Consider the following 20,821-nt stretch of genomic DNA (forward strand, 5'->3'; position numbering starts at 1 on the left):
TGAAAAGAATCTGGGAGGAGTAGGAGTACTAGTCCAGATCAACAAGTACATAGAACATTAATCTAAAAATCTTTTATTCATTGTATTACAAAGAATGCTTGATGTTGCACTGCACCTTCAATCTTTGTAATAGGAAAGAAGCACATTCAAATCTTAATTTTGCAATGTGGGATTCTCTCCTTTTTAACATGCTCTATCCTCACATGTGACATCACTTAAGTCAAACACGTAGATGGAGAGGCCCAATAAGCCTCATATCTTAAAAACCATAATACAATGCTTTAATTGTCCGATGTGAGATTCCATCTCTCAATAGTCTTAGGATAACTCTGGGTTTGAACCTAAACTTAAAATTGTATTCCTTTATTTCTTAGAAGTTAGATGGGTGAAAAAAGGATGCTAACCCGTTTGGAACACAAGGTTGGACTATCACAATTAAATATGTGATAATAATCTCATCTAAAACAATGATTAACTTATCTAATCATACCAACTGGCTATAGGTCTAGCGTTATTTCTCTCTAGAATGTTGGAGAGTTCTAAGTTCGAATCCTCCCTCTCCCTCCAAATATTAAAAAAAAAAAAAAAAAACTAATCAAATCATTGGATTATATTGGAAAATTTCATACTACAAAGTACAAACTACGAAGTATGAGATCCATAAGCCCACTTTTGAATACAAATGGGCTACAGGCCCATAACATAATGGCCCAGCTGAACAAATTGGGGTGGGCTTAACCCACATAAAAAATATCAGCGCCGACTAACAGCCACAGCCACAGCCATAGAGGTGAATATGAAATATCAAATGGGCTGGCATTTCACATTTGAGTGAATTCGTTATCCACCTCCCTGCAACTGTTATCAGACAGTGGTATGTTTTGTGTGCGAGACTGTGTGGCTCTCTCGCAGTGACAATCTCTGTCTCTCTCTCCTTCCCAAAACCCATAATCTCAATCCACCCTCCTCACTTTTCCTCTTATGCTTCTGAGTTTCTGGTTGAGTAACTCGTCCTGAAATGCTGCTTCTGCTCTCTGTCTCTGTTGAGCTGTTGTTGTTGAGTTTGGAATTGGCTGAATGAGCTCCCATGCCTTCACTTGGTACTCAAATTCAATCTCTTCCTTTGTTTTGTTTATTTTTGTATTTAGATGTGGGTTTATAGTTTTTGAAAGCCTTGGTGTTAAATTCAGTGCACTACTTATAAATTATTCACTGTGTGATTATTTCACTTCCTCATATCACTGAGAGCTTTTCCAAGGCACATGCAGTACTTAACTTTCAGAATTTTAGTTCCATGAATTGCCCAACAACCCTTTGTTAATGAACTTGGATTGTGTAGCTAGTGACATTTTGTGTGTGTGTGTGTGTGTGAATGTTCAATTGTCAAAAAGGACAGATTTTTATGCAAAGACCTCTTGCTGATAGTGATAATTGTTGAGGCCTTGAGGGTATCTTTTATATATCTGTATTTGTTAGCAGAGTTTGCTGTTGCACAGCCTGCCTTCCAAAATCATTTGGGTACACTCAGGGTTCAAACCCCTCTTCATGGTAAAGTACTTTCAAGTCCATTCACCTTTGGAAATCACAAGAAACTGTCTTCTGCTTGGAAATCCTCTGACATACCTAGAAAATTGAACTTCAACTTGGGGCACATTAAAATTCCAAAGGGTGGACTCTTGATTAAGGCAGTTGCTACTCTTGAATCCAAAAGTTTGGTTCAGAATGAAAATGCACACATGGATTACAAGACTTCACAGATGGATTCGAGTTCCTGGACAGTGAAGCCTAAGACTTCAAGTGAAGATTCCGAAGAATTGGATGAGAGGGAGAAGTTAAGGCGAATGAGGATTTCTAAAGCAAATAAAGGGAACACGCCATGGAACAAAGGCAGGAAGCACAGTCCAGGTAATGATATGCTCAATTGCTCATCTAATCTGGCTCTTGTGTTATCAATCTGTATCCTTTATGCTTACTATACTCTAAATAATTAAATATTTGTTCAAATATTGCAGAAACCCTTCAACTGATCAAAGAGAGAACAAGACTTGCAATGCAGGATCCTAAGGTGATGTCATGTAAGAATAATTTTACATGTTCTTTTAGAATGATCTTAATACATTTGGAATAAAATATTTATCATGAGTTGAGCTAATAAAACTTGTTTCCTATCTAACCTTAGACCATCTACTTTGTATTGAGACGTATATGGTGGTTACTTCTCTATATTCCATTCAGTTCATGCAATCTACTTAAAGTACAAATTTTGGCCAGTCTAGTTGGTTGCCAAACCTTATCTCTTTGCATATATTGGTTGCACACTTTAAGGCTAAGTCACATCTCTTGATCTTCTTCCTAATTCTTCTCAAGTTACTAATGATCTTACTATTTTAAAGATCATTGACATCTCATGCTAGTGCCAAATATTTGTTATATCCAATGATCTTTCCCCAAGTATATAAATTCTTCTAGCTCCTCTGCTTTCAAATGGCCAGGTAAGTTGGTCTGTATCCATATGCAGAAACAAATTATCGTAGTTGATTGAAGGATCACTTACTAATGCTTGATCCAGTACATAATCTAATGCACTCACTATAATAAATTTGTAACCAATGACCCAGTATTTCCGACAATGTTTAGTATATGAGGTAGCCAACAGTTTATGTAATTATGAGATGAAGGTAAGGGGTTTTCATAATTGCATTCTCCCTATGATTATATACATAAACTCATTTGGAAAACGTCAAAGTTGTTTATTCTACTGACAAAATTTGGCTACGCAGGTCAAAATGAAGTTGGTTAACCTTGGACATGCGCAAAGGTGGGTATTGCGTTGTTCTGTTGATTAGGCTTTAAGTTTTTCCATAACCATCTTCATTACCTAAATTCCTAGCTTAAACAAAGTCTTATTTTTGGTCCTGAGTTGGCTTGTCTTATGGTCTTATTCAGATAGAAGTCTGAGATTGTAAATTTCAAGTATTTTTCTCTCATATACATTACAAATACTCTTTCCTCTTGTTGATCATACAGTCAAGAGACAAGAACAAAAATTGGGCTTGGAGTGCGAATGGGGTGGCAAAGGCGGCGTGAGATGCTATCAGTGCAGGAAAATTGCTGCTTTGAATGGCAGAACTTAATTGCTGAAGCCTCTAGACAAGGCTATGATGGTGAGGAGGAGCTACGATGGGATTCCTACAAGATCATAGATGAACAGCTTAGAGAGGAGTGGTTAGAGAGTGTTGAACAAAGAAAAATAATGCGTAGGCCAAAAGGAAGCAAGAGAGCACCCAAGTCTCCTGAGCAAAGGAGGAAGATCTCTGACGCAATCTCTGCAAAATGGAATGATCCTGTAAGTGCAAATATTGTATTTTTGAAAAGATCTTGTCAGTATTAATCACTTTGTCATATTTGGTGCCTTCTAATAAAATTTTTCTCCCGTCTAAATCTTTGCAAGTAAGTATCATTACAAGCATCCCTTCCATATGTTTTTTGGACTTCTCAATGCCAGGAAAGCTTTGGTTCATATCCTTTTCTGCTTGACCTAAATCCTACAAGGACCTCTGTTACCTCTCTCACCCCTTGGTTCCCTTGCTAATTATAAAAAATTGACAGATTAATTGTGGTGGCTCCAATTTAGGCTACTCAAATGAATTTTCCCTCTTTCCTAAGAAGCCAATTTTCATTTTTCATTCATGCTATCAACATAGTGCCTATATGATCTATGTTTATTACATGCTGAGTAATAATAGCGGGAAACCTGACCCTTTTCTTGTATTTCTTGATATAATTCATATATCAGGGGTACCGTGAACGTGTTTGCTCTGCCTTGGCTAAATATTATGATGCATCATATGGAGCTGAAAGAAAGCCACGGAGAAGGTCAAGTGGTAGTACACAGTCCACAAGAAAGGACCCTGCAAAGAAAAAAGTTACTGGGGAAAACAATTTTTCTAAAATTGAGATTAAAATCCAAAGTCAGCGAATGAGGATGAGGAGAAGTAAAGCACCCTCGTATAAGGATCCTCTGGTGAATTCTAAAATGGAGATGATAAAAAATATCAGAGCACAAAGAGCAGCTGCTGAAACCAAGAAAACTGAAGCCATAGAACGAGCTAGGTAAGCTCATCTTGTGTACTTATTAGAATTGAGTATACTTTAGGTACTACTATAACGGAAATCACTAGCCTGCACAATCAGTTCAGTGATTTGCGAACAAGCTATTTCATGCTTTCTGTATAATATGGTGTCTTTGCTCATAAAATTTAAGCCTTGACTCCCCACTTTGACATAATGTCAGTCAACTTGTAAAAAGCATCATCTCTCTCCTTATTTTGATTGCTGTTTGATCAGCTGTCATGAAATTCTGCAGGCTATTGATTTGTGAAGCTGAGAAGGCAGCCATGGCCCTCGAGGTTGCTGCAACAAAGAGCCCTATTGCTCGAGCTTCCCTCATTGAAACCCGGCAGCTTATAGCCGAGGCAATTAAATCAATTGAATCTATAGAGACAGCGCAGGTCTCTTCCCATGAGAATGAAGACCCTTTAGCCGCATCAAATGAAGTGATTAGCCAAGGTGAGAAGGAAACATGTGCTGGGATTGAGGGTCTGACTGAAGCAGATAATGGAAAAGTAAATGGCACCCAAACCTTATCTTCAATTGAAGATAATGACTTTGGCTTTGACAAGTTCACCTTGCAGGATATGCTGAATGGTGAAGAGGACCTTCCCCCATTGAGCCCCAGTGGCTATGGTTTGCCTCTGTTTAGTGTCAAGAATCTAATAAAGCAATCGGATTCAAAAGATCAAGCTGACCAATTTGAACCAAATGGGAACAGTGAATGCACAAAGAACCTTAGTACAGTCCCAGCAGAAGAGGAAACTTCTGATCAATTAGAACCAAATGGGACCAAAGTTCAATCCCAGCAAGAGGAAATGCCTGATCAATATGAACCAAATGGGACCAAAGTTCAATCCCTGCAAGAGGAAACGGCTGACCAATTAGAACTAAATGGGACCGAAGTTCAATCCCAGCAAGAGGAAACACCTCCTGAATTGGTTACTGTAACTAGAAAGTGGGTTCGGGGGAGACTCATTGAAGTAGCAGAAAAAGCTTAGCACTGGTACAGGAAACACCACAAACTGTGATGCAACTTTTCTTCAAAACTTTTTGAGTGTATGAGGCATGTCATGATCACATCTGCTTCTACCAGACAGCACCACTGTCTTACTTCACACGTAAGGTTGGCCACTGCTGTTCTCGCATAGAGCTAATTATCATTTGTCGACCATGATTGTCATATATATTACTGAAAGTAGAATTAGAGTTTTTGGGGGATATCCATCAGTTGCAAGTGCCAACAAAGAATTGCATTTGTGGTCTTATTTGACATCGAATGTAGATTTTATACATTTTACAGTCTGTAATATGTTGTATTTTACTTCCAAATGCAGCCTCCTTTAGTTTTTTGGACAGAAGCCTCCCTTTGTTTTTACCAGATAGTGAATGGCACATTTTGTGCAGACTATTAGATTATGAAGCAACCATCTAATTCTCTCTCTCTCTCTCTCTCTCTCTCTCTCTCTCTCTCTCTCAAACACAAGTTATAAGCGTATATACAGAGGCAAATGTAAATTGAGGTGAAGGCAGGGACAGAGAGCTAGAGAAGCATCAGTAAATTACAACTTAAGATCAATATACACAACATGAACGGTTATGATGGTAAATTAAGTAGTAGGAGGGTAGATGCAATCGGAGCGGTTGATTTCAGAGTCTACGGTCTTCACCACCTCTGTCTTCTTGTTTTCTTTCTCTTCTTTCCCTTTCTTTATGTCCTTTTCTATTTCTTCCTTCTACAAAACACAAACAGACCCCATAAAACATCAAGGATGGGGTGTCAAACATTCAAAGCTTCTTTTCTTTGGCAGATATTCACATGCTGAGATATATATGGTTAACAAATCCATGCATGCTTCAAGGAATTGCATAAGATATTCACAAAGATGAAGAGGAGCAGTGCCATGCATGAAACAGATCAAGGAAACAAAATATAACATACGTTGATGATAGTCTCAGTGGGAGGCAGCCTATGTCCATGAACGGTAGCCCGGTTGGACGCTTTGGTTACCATAAGGCGCAACAGCTCCGGCTTCTTATTGGTCCAACTAGCAGCACTACTACCACTGCCTGCAGTTTCACTACTTGTAATGCCTCCAAACACAAATCTTGCCTGCATCTTCTATAATCCCACCTTCCCCTCTTCTCAATCTTCCTATTAGGGTAGGAACAGCAAACCCAAGAAATGGCAATATCATGAATTCATGATCATCACTCATGAGACATGAAACCAAAACTCATGTCAAGCCCAAAAAAAAAAAAAAGGGTAAAAAACAAACTCATGTCATCTACATGGACTGCCACATGTCTTCTTAACCACACGTGTCGCCCAAGTGTTTAAACCATTATTTTAGTTTGTTGACTTCTATAGAAGTATATAGAACTACAATAATGCTAGTTGTCCCACATTTTTTCTCCCACATTTGTATCCCACCTGATGTGTCATTATTTTACTGGAAAAGTATTTCATTTTTCTTTTTTAGGTTTTATTTTTTAATTTTTAGTATCCAATGTATGAATGTCATGTAAGATGGTATGAAATTGTGGTATAAAAATGTGGTAATATAGCATTACGGATAGAACTACGAGCCTTATCATTATATGAACCGAACCCCTGGCATAGTGATTAATATGTATTTATTACGCCAATTATTTGCTATATTAATTGTGATGATCAAATAATATGGTTAAAAAAATGTATTTACTGCCATACTATATTTGTTTGTCTTAAATGCATTACTGATCACATGATCACATCGCATCTACTTAAAACCTATCTATGCAAGTGTTTTCACCTTTGTTAAAAAGTGTGATGAGTAAAATCTCCCTAAACTCATTATAAGATAATTAGCTATTTGTTTAATAGTATTAATTTCGTCCTGCAATATTAGAGATGTCCAAGTTTGAATCTCCTCTCATATAGACAAAAAAAAAAGTGAGGTTATGCAGACCATCTTTAACTGCTGAGTTGATCATCCTAACATATTTTGTCAAATTTTTTTTCTATTTTACCTTTTATTGCAAAAACATGATGAATCACTCAGATCTATTCGGTGGTTATCTATCGAAATATTCATGAATGTTCGACAGATAAATGTCGAATAAACACAAATATTTTGGCAGATAACTGTCAAATGCCTTTTTCATTTCCATTTTGTGGTTATCCATCGAATAATCCACCAATGTTCAGCAGATAATTGTCGAATAATCACAAATATTTCGGTAGATAACTGTCGAATGACGCGACGAACAAAATTAAAATTTTTTATTTTAAGGGTAAAATTAAATTTTTAAAATTGGGTTGTCAACTCAGCACTTTAGGGTGGTCGGAAATCGGAATAGCACCCCTCCAAAAAAAAAATCACTATATAGTAGTTGGGCTGGTTGAATGGGCTTAAGACCTGAGGCCCAATAACCTGCAAGGTGGGCCGGTAGGAGGTCATTTTCATCCACCGACAGCTGCATTTGACATTCCTTCATGATTGGGCTTCCCCTGCCAAATGCGTTTTATTCACTCAATTCTTTCATCACTTATTCCAAAATCCGATCGAACACTCACAGACACAAACACGAAGCTAACGAGAAAGCGCTTTTTCCAACCGCTGCTTCAAAGTTCAGTTATATCAGTGACAGCCACATTGCACATTGTGCTTAAATCAAAAGCAAAAGCCAGAAATGGAGAGGTCCGATTCGTCCTCGGACGAAGACGACGATCGTCAAAACCTAATCGAACAGAACGAGAGGAAGCCGCACCAGCTCCCGAGCCCTCGATCCGCCACCACCTTCCACATCGACGACGACGATGTCGACGACCGCCACCAAAACCACCACCACCACCACCGGGAACTACGACACCGTTTCGCCTCCCTCAAGTTCAACGACTTGTTCAACAAGCGCTTCCTCTTCATCGCTGTCTTCCTCCCGCTCATCTTCGTCATCCTCTACTTCACCGCCGACATCAAATCCCTCTTCTTCTCCACCAACCTCTCTCTCCCTTCCATCGATTCGCTCTCCGACAAGCTCCGCGAGTCCGAGCTACGCGCCCTCTACTTGCTCCGACAGCAGCAGCTTGGCCTCTTCAATCTCTGGAACCAAACACTCCCCAGTCCCAATTCCAATTCCAATTCCAATTCCACTTCCAATCACTCCAATTCCCAAATCCCATTCTTTTCGGATTTCGAATCCGCCTTGTTTAGACAGATTTCATTGAACAAACAGATTCAGCAGGTTCTGTTATCGCCCCACGCGTCCGGCAACTCATCCGAGGACTCCGAATCCGGTTTCCGGGATCCGAGTCTCGGCGATCGGTGTCGAAAAGTGGACCAGCAGCTCTCTCAAAGAAGAACCATTGAATGGAAACCCAATTCGAAAAAGTACCTTTTCGCCATTTGCGTTTCGGGCCAAATGTCCAACCACTTGATTTGCTTGGAGAAGCATATGTTTTTCGCGGCATTGCTGAACCGGGTTTTGGTGATTCCGAGTCCCAAAGTGGATTACCAGTTCAGTAGGGTGCTGGACATCGAGCACATTAACAAATGCTTAGGCAGAAAAGTCGTGGTTTCGTTTGAAGAATTGGCGCAAGCGAAGAAGAATCACATCCACATTGATAGGTTTATATGCTATTTTTCGCATCCTCAGCCTTGCTATGTGGATGAGGAGCATGTTAAGAAGCTGAAGGGAATTGGGGTCTCCATGAATAAGCTCGAGTCTGCTTGGGTTGAGGACGTGAAGAAGCCGAGCAAGAGGACTGTGCAAGATGTTCAGTCCAAGTTTTCGACTGCTGATGATGTTATTGCTATTGGGGATGTTTTCTTTGCTGATTTGGAGACTGAATGGGTGATGCAGCCTGGTGGTCCTCTTGCTCACAAATGCAAGACTTTGATTGAGCCAAGTCGGCTTATAATGCTTACTGCGCAGCGTTTCATTCAGACATTTCTTGGGAAGAACTTCGTAGCACTTCATTTCCGGCGACATGGCTTTTTGAAGTTCTGGTACACTTTTCTTGCCTTTCCCTGTTCATTGTTTTATGTTTAGCTCACGCACTGATAGAGTTAGAGTACACATGTAATGGACCATTTTGGCTTACCTAGATGCAAGTAGCTGTGATATTGCATTATACTAGTCTGTCTTGCAATGGTTAAATGTAAAGGCACACAGCAATAAGATCCCAACTCTAAAAGTACTATGAAGTCTGATTTCAAGGCATCAAAAAAGTTGCAGAACTATTGGGTAGTAAATGACCCTACTTTATTGGACTCAATGTTGGAATAATTAATCTTTTATGGAAGATGTAATGGGTTTGCTTGTCACCGGATAATTTAGAGTGTGATGTCAAAGCCTCAGTTTTATAACCAATTATGGTGTGCTTTTACAAATCAGATTGTGGATCTTGTGGCATTATTAGGAGCAAGTGCATGTTATTGGCATTTTTGGTCTGGATGTGTCTGTGCTGTGCCTCTAAAATGCTTTTGCTTATTTTTCAGCAATAATAAACAGCCAAGTTGCTTTTACCCCGTTCCCCAAGCTGCGGATTGCATCACTAGGGTGGCTGAAAGGGCCAATGCGGCAGTTATATATCTTTCGACAGATGCAGCTGAAAGTGAAACTGGTTTGCTGCAGTCACTAGTTGTCGCGAATGGAAAGACTGTACCACTTGTTAAACGGCCTGCACGAAATTCAGCTGAAAAATGGGATGCTTTGTTATACAGACATGGACTTGGGGATGACAGTCAGGTAAGATTTTGCAACCATATTAACATCCTGTGATTGCATTAGGGTGTGTTGGTTTTTAGACAGAATGTCAGTGTTTCTTAGGATCCATGTATCTTATATGCCCTCATTATCTTGTAGGTCGAAGCTATGCTGGATAAGACAATATGTGGCATGTCAAGTGTTTTCATTGGAGCATCTGGATCTACTTTCACAGAGGATATCTTGAGGCTCCGTAGGGGTTGGGGATCAGCATCTTTGTGTGATGAGTACCTCTGCCAAGGTGAATTGCCGAACTTCATAGCAGAGAATGAATGAAGATACTGTATTGGGTGATTGCTATTTTTTGTGGTTTAACCTGCCTCTTTTGTATGCACTTCTGATTAGTGGTTGGTTTGCCCTGAAATTTATTGAAATGTATATTAGTGTATGATAGCAGCGTCTGCATATTGCAAATGAGTTTGTTTTGTGCACCTCATTTTCTTATTATCTTGTTTTACTTGGAGTTAAGAGTTTTGCGTACTTCATTTTAGTTCAAGTATGATATATGTGATGCACATGGTGCTTGTGAATGAAGCTTTTGGCACTCTTCTTATGAAAAAATTATTGGATATAACTGATATACAATCATGTGGTGTAACCAATCTAACGTCTAAGAGTATAATTATGCGGTATGTTTATATTTGTATAATATAGTATTAATAATATTCACTTATATTATGACACATAGATTAGTTATATTACATGACAGTGTATTAGTTATACAGAATATCAAGTATTGTACTAAACATCCAAGATTTTTGGTGCTGTAAAAGAGAGAAAGAAACAAACTTAAAATGATCAAATGCTGAAAGTTTTCACATTTTCCAAAACTTAATTAGATGTAGAAACAACATTTATTAGATGTTTTTATATATGTATGCGTGTGTGTGTGTGTGTTATACTTTGTTTTTTCCAAGTGTAGATGTTTATACATTTTAATCACTGATATTTAAGAAACAACAAACCCCATTTGCCATATTGATATCTCAGAGATTTTTTTTCTTTTATTGGTGCTAATGTTAATCTTTCTGAGAAATAATTGAGATGAAGTGTGGATGGCTGTGTAAAGTATAAGTGTATAACAGGTACAGTTCACTGATCCATTTGGCCTAGTTGAGTTTTGGTTCGTCGTGAATTTGTGATGCTCAATACTAGGCCATAGAATCTGTTGGGGAATCCTGCATGTATCCTTTACAAGAGGAGTGCACTATGGTACAAATTTCAGCCATTATCAACAGTGTTTGTATGACATCTAAATTTAACGGTGAAAAATAATGATGAAAATTAAAGATGAATTCGTCAATATGCCGTGTAGAATTTTCGTAATTTTGGATAAAACAAAGTTTACAGACTGAAAAAAAAAAAAAAAAAAAAAAAAATTGGGATCAGAGTTAGTTGCCAAATTAGAAAATTGAAAGCAATGAGGTGGTAACTAGTCACCAGACTCGTGACTCCTCCTAGTAAGCAAAGAAATAGATGGGAATTGTCTCTCATCACTATCAGTCATCAAGGCAGCCATGTAAGCAAAGCAGAGAAATTCAAGGAAGCACCAATTGACCAGACCCTACATACACACCCAACCCAAGTGGATAGGATCAAATCAATACAATCAACAAGTGGGCCGAATATCATCGAAATTCAATTTGCGTGAGATTTGGGTTCTCACTTTTAAACAAACAAGCACTTCTCAGTTTCATTCAAGCTCTGTGTGTGCACGTGGAGACTACTACAACAGCTGAGTCACACTCCATTCCATTCGCCTTCACAAAATCACAAAATCACAAACACAACAATTTCACAACACAACCACGACGCCGCCTCTCTTTCCTTGTATACGATCTGTGAGTTTGTCTGTCACTGGTGACTGACTCTGTGTTGTTGGGTCTTCGACTCTTCGTAACTTCGTATTTGGCTCTCGGTTTCATGCTTTTCTTCTTCTTCTTCGTCTTCGATTCTGTCTCGTTCGCCAACCTCAAAATCCGAAACTCCCACATTCACATTGCACCGTTTATTATTCCTTTATTATTCTGATTTGATTTTGAAATTCATGTTTCTGTTTGTGTACTCCATTGACTTCGTCCAGGATTTAAAATAATTATTAATTTTAGTATTCAGCATTTTGATTCTTCATCATCGTCTTCTCTTGGAATATTCCAATTTCATTGATTCGGTTTCTCAAAAACAAAACACGAAAAAAGATTCAATTTTTATTTATTTTATTCATGTGTGTTCTTGATGAGAACGGAAACTAAAGTTATATAAGAAGTGGGTTTTTGACAAGGCGGGCAAGGCAGGTAATTGTTGTGGTGGGAACTAACTGGGAACAATGAGAGCCAGACTGATAGTGTTTCCGGTGAGAGGGAGGAATTGGTGCTTTAGCAGATCCATTGAACAAGTTGCTGACTCTGCCTCTGCTCACACTCCTTCCACTATCAAAGACCTCTGGAGAAAGCTCTCTTTCTCTTCCAATGCCACTCCCAATGCCAATGCTAACAACCCTTTTGCTGCCAACGCCGAACTCATCGTCGATTTCGTCTCTAACAAGGTCCATCACAAAACCCAAATCATAGTTTTAAATTTAGTTTTACTACTGCTTTGTTTTTACTTGGGTTTTCTTATATCTATTTGAAAATCATGTTTTTGTTTTATTTTCTTTGTGAGTAGATGAACAGAGCTTGGATGGGTCTTGAGAAGGCGCCTCAGGGAACTTTTAAAAACAAGCTTCATGGGTAAATTTACAAACTCATTGAATCTTAACTAGATTTTGGTGGCTTCCTATCACTCACTCTGGGTTGTTTTTATTTTTTAACTTAATCTAGCTTATAATGGTGCAGGTTGGGATTGAAGCTGTTGGCTCGGGTTAAGCCGTCTGAGATTTTCCTGAAATCAATCTCTAAGGAGGTCACAGGTGTTGAAGTTACATACCCTTCGAGGTTTCTTTCTGTTTCTATCTTGAAAATTTTTTCTTTTTATCCATTATAAGCGCCATCTTTTTCAGCTTCTTGAAGAACTACTTTTAAAAAGCACTCACTATTCACACGTACAGAATAGGGCAGTTTTACTTTGAAAGATAACACCTTTTGTTGTACAATGCTAAATACTGCATCTCATAACAGTCAAGTATTTGGTCTGAATCGAAGTTGAGAGAAGCTTCAAAGAAATTATGTGGTTCTTTATCATATGCTCATAGGCATCGCAAATTAGCATATCAACTTATAAGCTATTACATTCTGCCCAATCACAAGCGTGAACCATGCGGATTTAGTAGTTTTCAGTCAAAACAATTATGGCTTTAATAATTTTTCTCTGAAAAAAGGATTTATTAGTGTGAAAAAGATGCACATTCAACATTCTAATTTTATTTGATTTCTTTGTAATATTATTTTTTATGTTTTGGTGTACTAATCATATAATGGGATTTTGCAGCTTAAATGCACGACTTGTGCGTAGAAGGTTACGACATATTGCCATGAGGTATTTTTTCTTCTGAATTTGATAACTAGAGGATTGAAGCTAAGTTCTATCACAATTTATATGGTATTTTTAATTTCATCTTTTTTCTTATCCTCGAGATTGAGCAAGAACCGAATATATGTAAAATCTAATTGATGAAATAGAACAAGGAAAGCCATCACAAAAGAAGAGCAACCAAGAGAATGATTTTCTGGCAAGGAAAAACCCTTCATTGATCATCCTAAACCATAAAATCTTATGTTAATTAGCCACTCTCCTGAACCCAATTGAAAATTTAAAATCAAGGAGGGGTGGCTTCATTCAACGTTTATCTTTTATGACATATTATCTTGTAGAGCAATGCTGCATTATTTCTGAAAATTCCTCGACTTACCTTAGATTTAGAAGAATATGCCTAACTCACGGTACCAATAACTTTGGGCATTATTTTCTCGAGTGTCATGCCATGATGAATTTTTGAGAGCTTCATGTATTAAGAGTGGGGAGTAGCAGTAAAATTCATTGTTGAGGGCTTAAGCTTTATGTATTGAGAATGATAACTAGATCCACGACTCATGGAGTTTCTGTTGAATAATGACCTTTGGAACCTAATAGCCAAAGGCTCCGTGCTGTTGTGGTGCATTTGGTGTTTGTTGCTTAAAGGGCTATGGAAGATGCATGTACTTTCTTTTGGATATAATAATTTGAATATATTATTGGATCAGAATTTATTGATGAGAAGTGCTATCTGATTATCAGGGGATCTGTGATACACAAAAAGTACTTATATGGCTCGGTTACATTGCTTCCTTTGACATCTGCATTTACTGTACGTATGTGCTAACTCGTGTTTTCAACTCTTCCTTCACTTTGAATTTGTTCAACCTGTTGATTCTCTTTGATGTTTTTGCACTTCTCAGTTTACATATCTTTTTTTCAAATCAAATAAATTCCATCCTTACTTGATTTGTTTTTAATTTTATGCAGGTTTTGCCTTTGCCTAATATCCCCTTCTTCTGGGCTTTATTCCGTACTTACTCTCATTGGCGAGCTCTCAAGGTGCATACACTGTTTCAGATGTGTTGTATTATGATTTCTTTTGTAATATAAATTAATAAATGAGTTAAAACTTGCAAAAGATGTTTATAGCTACTGTTTGGGTCCTAGTAGATCAATCATGTATTGCCACTATTACAATATGTGATATTATAATATTCTTTTCTTGCTTTTTGTTTATGTTGATATCCTAGGGAAGCGAGAAGCTCCTTCAGCTAGTCTCAGATATCCCTGAGACTTCAAATTGTACCGTCAATGAAAGCAATGAAACTGAGCTCATCGACTCTCAGCATGGAAGCAAAAAGTCATTTGATTCTCCATGGGTAAGTTATATTATGACCCCCTGAAATTGGAGACAACTGATTGTGATTTTTGGTGTGCGATTTTGCCTATTACCTCAACCATTACTTGTTGCAACTTTTGGTTACCCATCTGCATGAGATCTGACCAACTCTATCCCTATGGCAAGTGTGAGGATGTAAGCTTGCACACACACACCCCTGTGGTCGCAGATGCAAGCTTGCACACACACCATGTTCCCCTTGCTCACAGAATGCACACTAGGGCACACACCTTTTCTGCAAATGCATATAGTATTTATCACACTGACGGCTGACCCCTGTCAAACATAGCATCCTTCATACTGATCGATGTCAATGGAAATTATCTCTCTTTTACTAAATGTTTTTGTTCATTGGTGTAATTAGGTTTTGCAGCCATCTAAAGAACTTGAAGAGTTTCTTCATCGTGGAGATGAGCATGATGGTCTCAAAAAATGTGCTATATTAGATATCTGCAAAACCTTTGATTTGAACTCGAATGATGTTCTCAAATACAGAGATTCAATGTAGTTACATTGTTGCATTTGTTTTCCATATGAAATGCAACATCACATTCTCTTGGGTAAAGAAATTTGATTTTTTTTAATTGTTGAATATCGTTGCTGTGTCGGTGGAAATTTTGAATTATGAGGAATGCTTGGATGAATGCACCAGATTATGAAGTTTTGCCCTTGTAATGTGAAGGAAGCATTGGCTACCAAATTTGATTGGTTTACTGGAGTGTCAGTAAAAATCAAGTCTTTGCTGATAAGCACCAATCAAATGAGCCCATGATGGGGTCCACCATAAGAAAGAAGATGGTGGACCCCATCATGAGCTCATTTGATCGGTAATGAGTACAAGGTTGGTACTCAAATTTGAGTACCCAAGCATTTTTCTGCTGATAATATTACACTGCATGTCATGTGTGTGGAAGGAGAAACCACTGATTTGCATTTGCCCATTGTATTTTAGCTACCTTGCCTTGTTTCAATTCAAAATTTTTTGCTTATTTGGTTTTGCAAATCACAATACAGCAAGCAAGCATTAGCAATACAACATAGTGCAAATTCACTGAATGGGTAAATTAAATACCCCCAACTAATGTACCTCTCTTCTCTGCTTATTCTTCAAGTTTACAGCATATCATGTGGTCTACTACATGTCCCAATTCCAAGCCCCAAAAGATGATGGTAGACTTAGTAGTATCAAATACCCAACCTTAGACTAGAATTGGTGACCTCTACCTCTATGAAGCTTTGTTATCTATGACTAAAAATAAGTGAGTTTTCTAGATGCACTTAACAGTTTGATCAGCATACTTAGCATCGATTTTTTTTTTTTTTTTTCAAATAATTTTAAAAAATCTTTAAAATTTAAAAAGTAAAAAAAACAAACAAGATGACCAATTATGGCTGAATATTTTAAAAGAAAATTTAAAAAGCATGTGGGCATAGTGAGTAAAGAAAGAAGTGACATAGCAGGAGTTGATCGGTGAACATTTAAGAAGAAGAGTTGCATATATTGGTATTTATGTGGCTGTTTACAATTATGTATTTGGGGTTCTATTGTAATATTGTAATTATCAGAATTTTTTTTTTGTGTAAAAGTGTAAAACAAGGAAATTTGGAAGTTGTTTTTAAGTAAACCTGTTCATCCTAAAGTCTATAAATAGAACTTTATGCTAATGAAAAAGTCACTATGATTCTCCTACTTCTCCTTTGTGTTCTCTAATTTTTTCCCTCTATATTCTCTTCATTTTATAACAGGTTATCAACATTACACACACTCAAAAAATGTTATAAATCCATGCACAAATAGGAAAAATAAAAAAACAATCTAGATCCTTTCCTCTTATCCAAATTGGGTGGGCACGTGGTCTCTGAAGGGCCCAAGCCCAGCCCACATAACTAGCATTCCATGCACGCGCCGGAGTCACCGAATTTTGCCTATAAAATATAAAAAGCAAAACGCAGAGCAGCATATTTGATGCGACAAGTTGGGCATAGCTTGAAGAAAAAGAAACGATTGATTCATTGAGCTCAAATACTTCGAGAGCATTTAGCAGCAGCAGGCCAAACTCCAATCTCTAAATCTCGACTCTCCAATGGCGCCAGAACATGAAGATATCAAGGACGAGAAGAACCCTAGACCCCTCGACGAGGATGACATCGCCCTCCTCAAGACCTATGTAAGTCATTTCAGCTTAATTTTTCACAAACCCTAGCTCATCCTCAATCGCATTTCGATCTGTTCGTTTGTTTTCGATTTTGCTGAATCTGAAAACCCTAATTGACATATTGCCTCTTGTTGCTCATGGGTTTTTTCTTATTAGTACAAAGTAATTGAAATTTAATTGAATATGCAGGGATTAGGGCCTTATTCAACCCACATTAAGAAAGCGGAGAAAGAAGTTAAGGATTTGGCTAAGAAGGTGAATGATTTATGCGGTACGTACATGCCCCTTTTGAATTTATGCTCCAAGTTCGAAAATTCTACTTGTAGTTGACTAGTTTCTTAGCTTTTTGTCCGCCGCTAAGTTAAAATTGAATTCTTTATAGGTATTAAGGAGTCTGACACTGGCTTAGCTGCACCCAGTCAGTGGGATCTTGTTTCTGATAAGCAGATGATGCAGGAGGAGCAGCCTCTTCAGGTTTGGTTTGATTACACACTCCCACCCATACACTTTCACTTATTGTATAATGTGAAATGGAGGTATTGATTGATTTTGTGAGCCAGGTTGCAAGATGTACAAAGATAATCAACCCCAACTCTGAAGATGCTAAATACGTCATAAACGTTAAGCAAATTGCAAAGGTTTAATTTTTTTCTAACTTCCTTTTCATTTTGTTCTATGTTTCATGTTTGATTCACCCCTGTTCCATTACTCATACAGTCATACCCTTTGTATTTCTGAAAAAATTGCAGTTTGTTGTTGGGCTGGGTGATAAGGTTTCCCCAACTGATATAGAAGAAGGCATGCGCGTGGGGTAGGCCTCTTATTTGTTAACTCTATGAACAAATTCCATATGATCTGTTAAGTCATCATTTAGTTCCTTGGCCATGAGAGTATAGCTATTCTAGGATGTAGCACTTAAGGTTATGCTTAACAATAATTAGTAACTTAAAAAAAAAAATTTGTAAAGAATTTGTGCATTATTGAAGTTTCAAAAAGTCTAGGAAAAGGATTTAATACTGCCATGCAGCTTTAGACCTTCACTTGCTTGTTTATTTGCATCTCAGCCCCTGGCTTATTATCACTGCAATTGTTGATGTTGTGCTTGAACATTCTATATTTTTTGCTCGTGGTGATGAATATATTAGTTGTCCTTAGGATTGGAGTTAGTGATGTGTTTTGTCATGTGCCCACATCCTCAACAAGCTTTAGTGATTGGAGTTAGTGATGAATATATTAGTTGTCCTTAGGATTGGAGTTAGTGATGTGTTTTGTCATGTGCCCACATCCTCAACAATTTTTAGTGATTATTACCAAGGGCTTGCGTTTGTTTACAATTACACTTTCTTCCTTCCAACTTGTAACCATTATTATGTCACTGTAGGGTTGATCGAAACAAATATCAAATTCAGATTCCTTTGCCACCTAAAATAGATCCAAGTGTGACCATGATGACGGTGGAAGAGAAGCCAGATGTAACATATAATGATGTTGGTGGATGTAAGGAGCAGATTGAAAAGATGCGAGAAGTATGTATAGCATATTAGCCATATAATTTTATACTGTTCATTTGTTTCCTTATTTGGTTAACATGTGTCGACATCTATTATGCTTGGATTCTAGGATAAAATCTTGACAATGTGCATATAAAATTCTGATTTTGACCATTTTTCTTAGGTTGTTGAGCTACCCATGCTTCATCCCGAGAAATTTGTGAAGCTTGGAATTGATCCTCCTAAGGGTGTTCTCTGTTATGGTCCTCCAGGAACTGGTAAAACACTTCTAGCCAGAGCTGTGGCTAATAGAACTGATGCTTGTTTCATTCGTGTTATTGGGAGTGAGCTTGTTCAAAAATACGTTGGTGAGGGTGCTAGGATGGTTCGTGAGCTATTTCAGGTCAGAAATAGTTGCATGTTCATCCATTTTAAGTGACTTTTAAGTATTTTAAGTTAGTGTTGACATCACCTTCTTAACTAATTCTGTTATATTTTGCAGATGGCACGCTCAAAAAAGGCCTGTATTGTGTTCTTTGATGAAGTTGATGCCATTGGAGGAGCTCGTTTTGACGATGGTGTAGGTGGAGACAATGAGGTTCAGCGTACAATGCTTGAAATTGTGAATCAGCTTGATGGGTTTGATGCTCGTGGAAACATTAAAGTTCTAATGGCAACAAACAGGTCTGTTAGTGTATTGCATTTTGGACTTTTAAGGGAATTCTATTATGATGCATATGTGACGTTTTATTTAACATCTGCCTGTTTGTACCTTGGTGTTTATTGGACCCTTTTTCAGGCCCGACACACTAGACCCAGCACTGTTGCGTCCTGGACGACTGGATCGTAAGGTTGAGTTTGGCCTCCCTGATTTGGAGAGCAGGACACAGATATTTAAGATTCATACTCGAACGATGAACTGTGAAAGAGATATTAGGTTCGAACTTTTGGCTCGGCTCTGCCCAAATTCAACTGGTAAGGATGCTTTAAATACCATTGCAAAACAGATTGTCACTGCTACTTAGTCCTCTCTGTTCTTATTGTTAGGCATGAGACCTTTTGGTTACCTTACCAAATCTAATGGCAATGGAATGTTGTCATCTTCATCCCTCTGTTCCATGTGCTCCTGTGGTTCTCCTGTTTGTTATCAACCTGCTACATGCCCATTATTCTATTAACTTGGCTTTATGTGTTATTGGACATCAATTTCCTGACATGGGTCTCTCTTTCTCAGGAGCTGATATAAGAAGTGTATGCACAGAAGCTGGAATGTATGCCATCCGTGCACGAAGGAAGACGGTGACAGAGAAAGATTTCCTTGATGCTGTGAACAAAGTCATAAAGGGGTACCAGAAGTTTAGCGCAACACCTAAGTACATGGTTTACAATTGAGCACTGATGTTCTATTTGCGTTTCCAGACCAGACAGTGATACATTCTCAAGTGGAGATAATATGTGCCATGGGTTCCTTTTTAGGGTCATTTCACCTACTTCATATCTGTTGTTTGAACTTTGTATTTTCGTGTTAGAAACTGATCTCCTTGCACTATTTATAGATCACTCTAAGCTGGTTGTTTTGAACTTGGATATGTGCCAATGAATTTATATAGTTGTTTTTCTGCCACTTCAATTCTAGACAATTTACTTTTGGAGCTAATCCCAAGTGGAAGTGATGGTGAATTTTTATAATTATTTCAATGCGACAGCTACTATCCTAATTATTATGAATCAGGGAGGTATATATCTATGAACTGCAAAACAGGTTTGGCATTTTTGGGTTAGGCAAGCTCAGGATGGACTCTTAGTATGTGAATCTCTTCTTGGGCATCTCTCGGTAGGGATGCCAGTATGTGTGTTTTAAGTTAGATTGATATGCTTCTGAAATTTGTGGTAAAAGAAATGTTTGAATTATAGCGGCCATGAACCCAATATGACTGGAAACTAAAGGTTAAATGATGATCACTCTAATTTGCATTTTATGGCATCTGAGAATTTGCGTACTTCACAATTTTAAGAGCTACAGTCACGTTAGGTACTAACGTGGTGATAGGCCTCTTGCCTATTGTTAGAAAGCTGCCTTGGTTTTCTCATCCTATTTTGTCTGGTGCTAACCATAATTAAATATGTAATAATAACAATATTTTCTTGTGAATCAATCTGATATACTATGTTAACAAAATATTAATAAAAATCACTCATTTTTTGTATTGAGTCGCTTATGCATGTACGCTTGTCAAATTTATGTATGCATATGTATGAAGACTATAGAGAGGAGGATGCTATCTTGGTGAGGGCAACACAACCTGTAGTGGCCTAGGGATAATTCCCTTTAAACCAGTAGTTGCCGGAAAGGAATAACGAATTTGAAATTTTAATTTATTTACTCCAATATTGTACACCTACAAGAGAAATCACGTTCATCATGATGCCTATAGCCCCTGCACTGCAAATCAGTTTGTGAT

General features: G+C 37.8%; 4 protein-coding genes across 5 annotated transcripts; all 4 read left to right on the plus strand.

The window, feature by feature from the left end:
- Positions 1-836: 836 nt before the first annotated feature.
- LOC147287602 (muscle M-line assembly protein) lies at positions 837-5,544 on the plus strand. Of its 2 annotated transcripts, none has more exons than XM_086241637.1 (7): positions 837-1,100; positions 1,477-1,905; positions 2,013-2,065; positions 2,781-2,818; positions 3,028-3,346; positions 3,797-4,113; positions 4,367-5,544. In XM_086241637.1, exons 1-7 carry the CDS (start codon positions 1,088-1,090, stop codon positions 5,109-5,111), a joined length of 1,914 nt encoding a protein of 637 aa, XP_086097763.1. In that variant the 5' UTR covers positions 837-1,087; the 3' UTR covers positions 5,112-5,544. The 2 variants fall into 2 exon arrangements, with proteins under 2 accessions (XP_086097763.1, XP_086097764.1); XM_086241638.1 differs by having other exon boundaries at positions 1,480-1,905.
- A 2,109-nt stretch (positions 5,545-7,653) lies between these two features.
- LOC147287603 (O-fucosyltransferase 36-like) lies at positions 7,654-10,334 on the plus strand. The gene is made up of 3 exons (XM_086240239.1): positions 7,654-9,101; positions 9,594-9,843; positions 9,961-10,334. The coding sequence occupies exons 1-3, from the start codon at positions 7,786-7,788 to the stop codon at positions 10,135-10,137; spliced, it is 1,743 nt and encodes a 580-aa protein (XP_086096365.1). The 5' UTR covers positions 7,654-7,785; the 3' UTR covers positions 10,138-10,334.
- A 747-nt stretch (positions 10,335-11,081) lies between these two features.
- On the plus strand, positions 11,082-15,388 carry LOC147287604 (K+-H+ exchange-like protein). The gene is made up of 8 exons (XM_086240240.1): positions 11,082-12,406; positions 12,526-12,590; positions 12,696-12,794; positions 13,288-13,335; positions 14,074-14,143; positions 14,302-14,373; positions 14,565-14,693; positions 15,078-15,388. The coding sequence occupies exons 1-8, from the start codon at positions 12,188-12,190 to the stop codon at positions 15,219-15,221; spliced, it is 846 nt and encodes a 281-aa protein (XP_086096366.1). The 5' UTR covers positions 11,082-12,187; the 3' UTR covers positions 15,222-15,388.
- Positions 15,389-16,668: 1,280 nt separating this feature from the next.
- Positions 16,669-19,983, plus strand: RPT1A (regulatory particle triple-A 1A). The gene is made up of 10 exons (XM_086239874.1): positions 16,669-16,881; positions 17,059-17,140; positions 17,252-17,343; positions 17,430-17,507; positions 17,619-17,680; positions 18,251-18,395; positions 18,544-18,762; positions 18,862-19,043; positions 19,159-19,334; positions 19,594-19,983. The coding sequence occupies exons 1-10, from the start codon at positions 16,798-16,800 to the stop codon at positions 19,749-19,751; spliced, it is 1,278 nt and encodes a 425-aa protein (XP_086096000.1). The 5' UTR covers positions 16,669-16,797; the 3' UTR covers positions 19,752-19,983.
- The last annotated feature ends 838 nt before the right edge of the window (positions 19,984-20,821 follow it).

This window comes from Dryas octopetala, chromosome 4 (assembly GCF_963921425.1).
Source record: "Dryas octopetala chromosome 4, drDryOcto1.1, whole genome shotgun sequence".
Classification (NCBI taxonomy): domain Eukaryota; kingdom Viridiplantae; phylum Streptophyta; class Magnoliopsida; order Rosales; family Rosaceae; genus Dryas; species Dryas octopetala.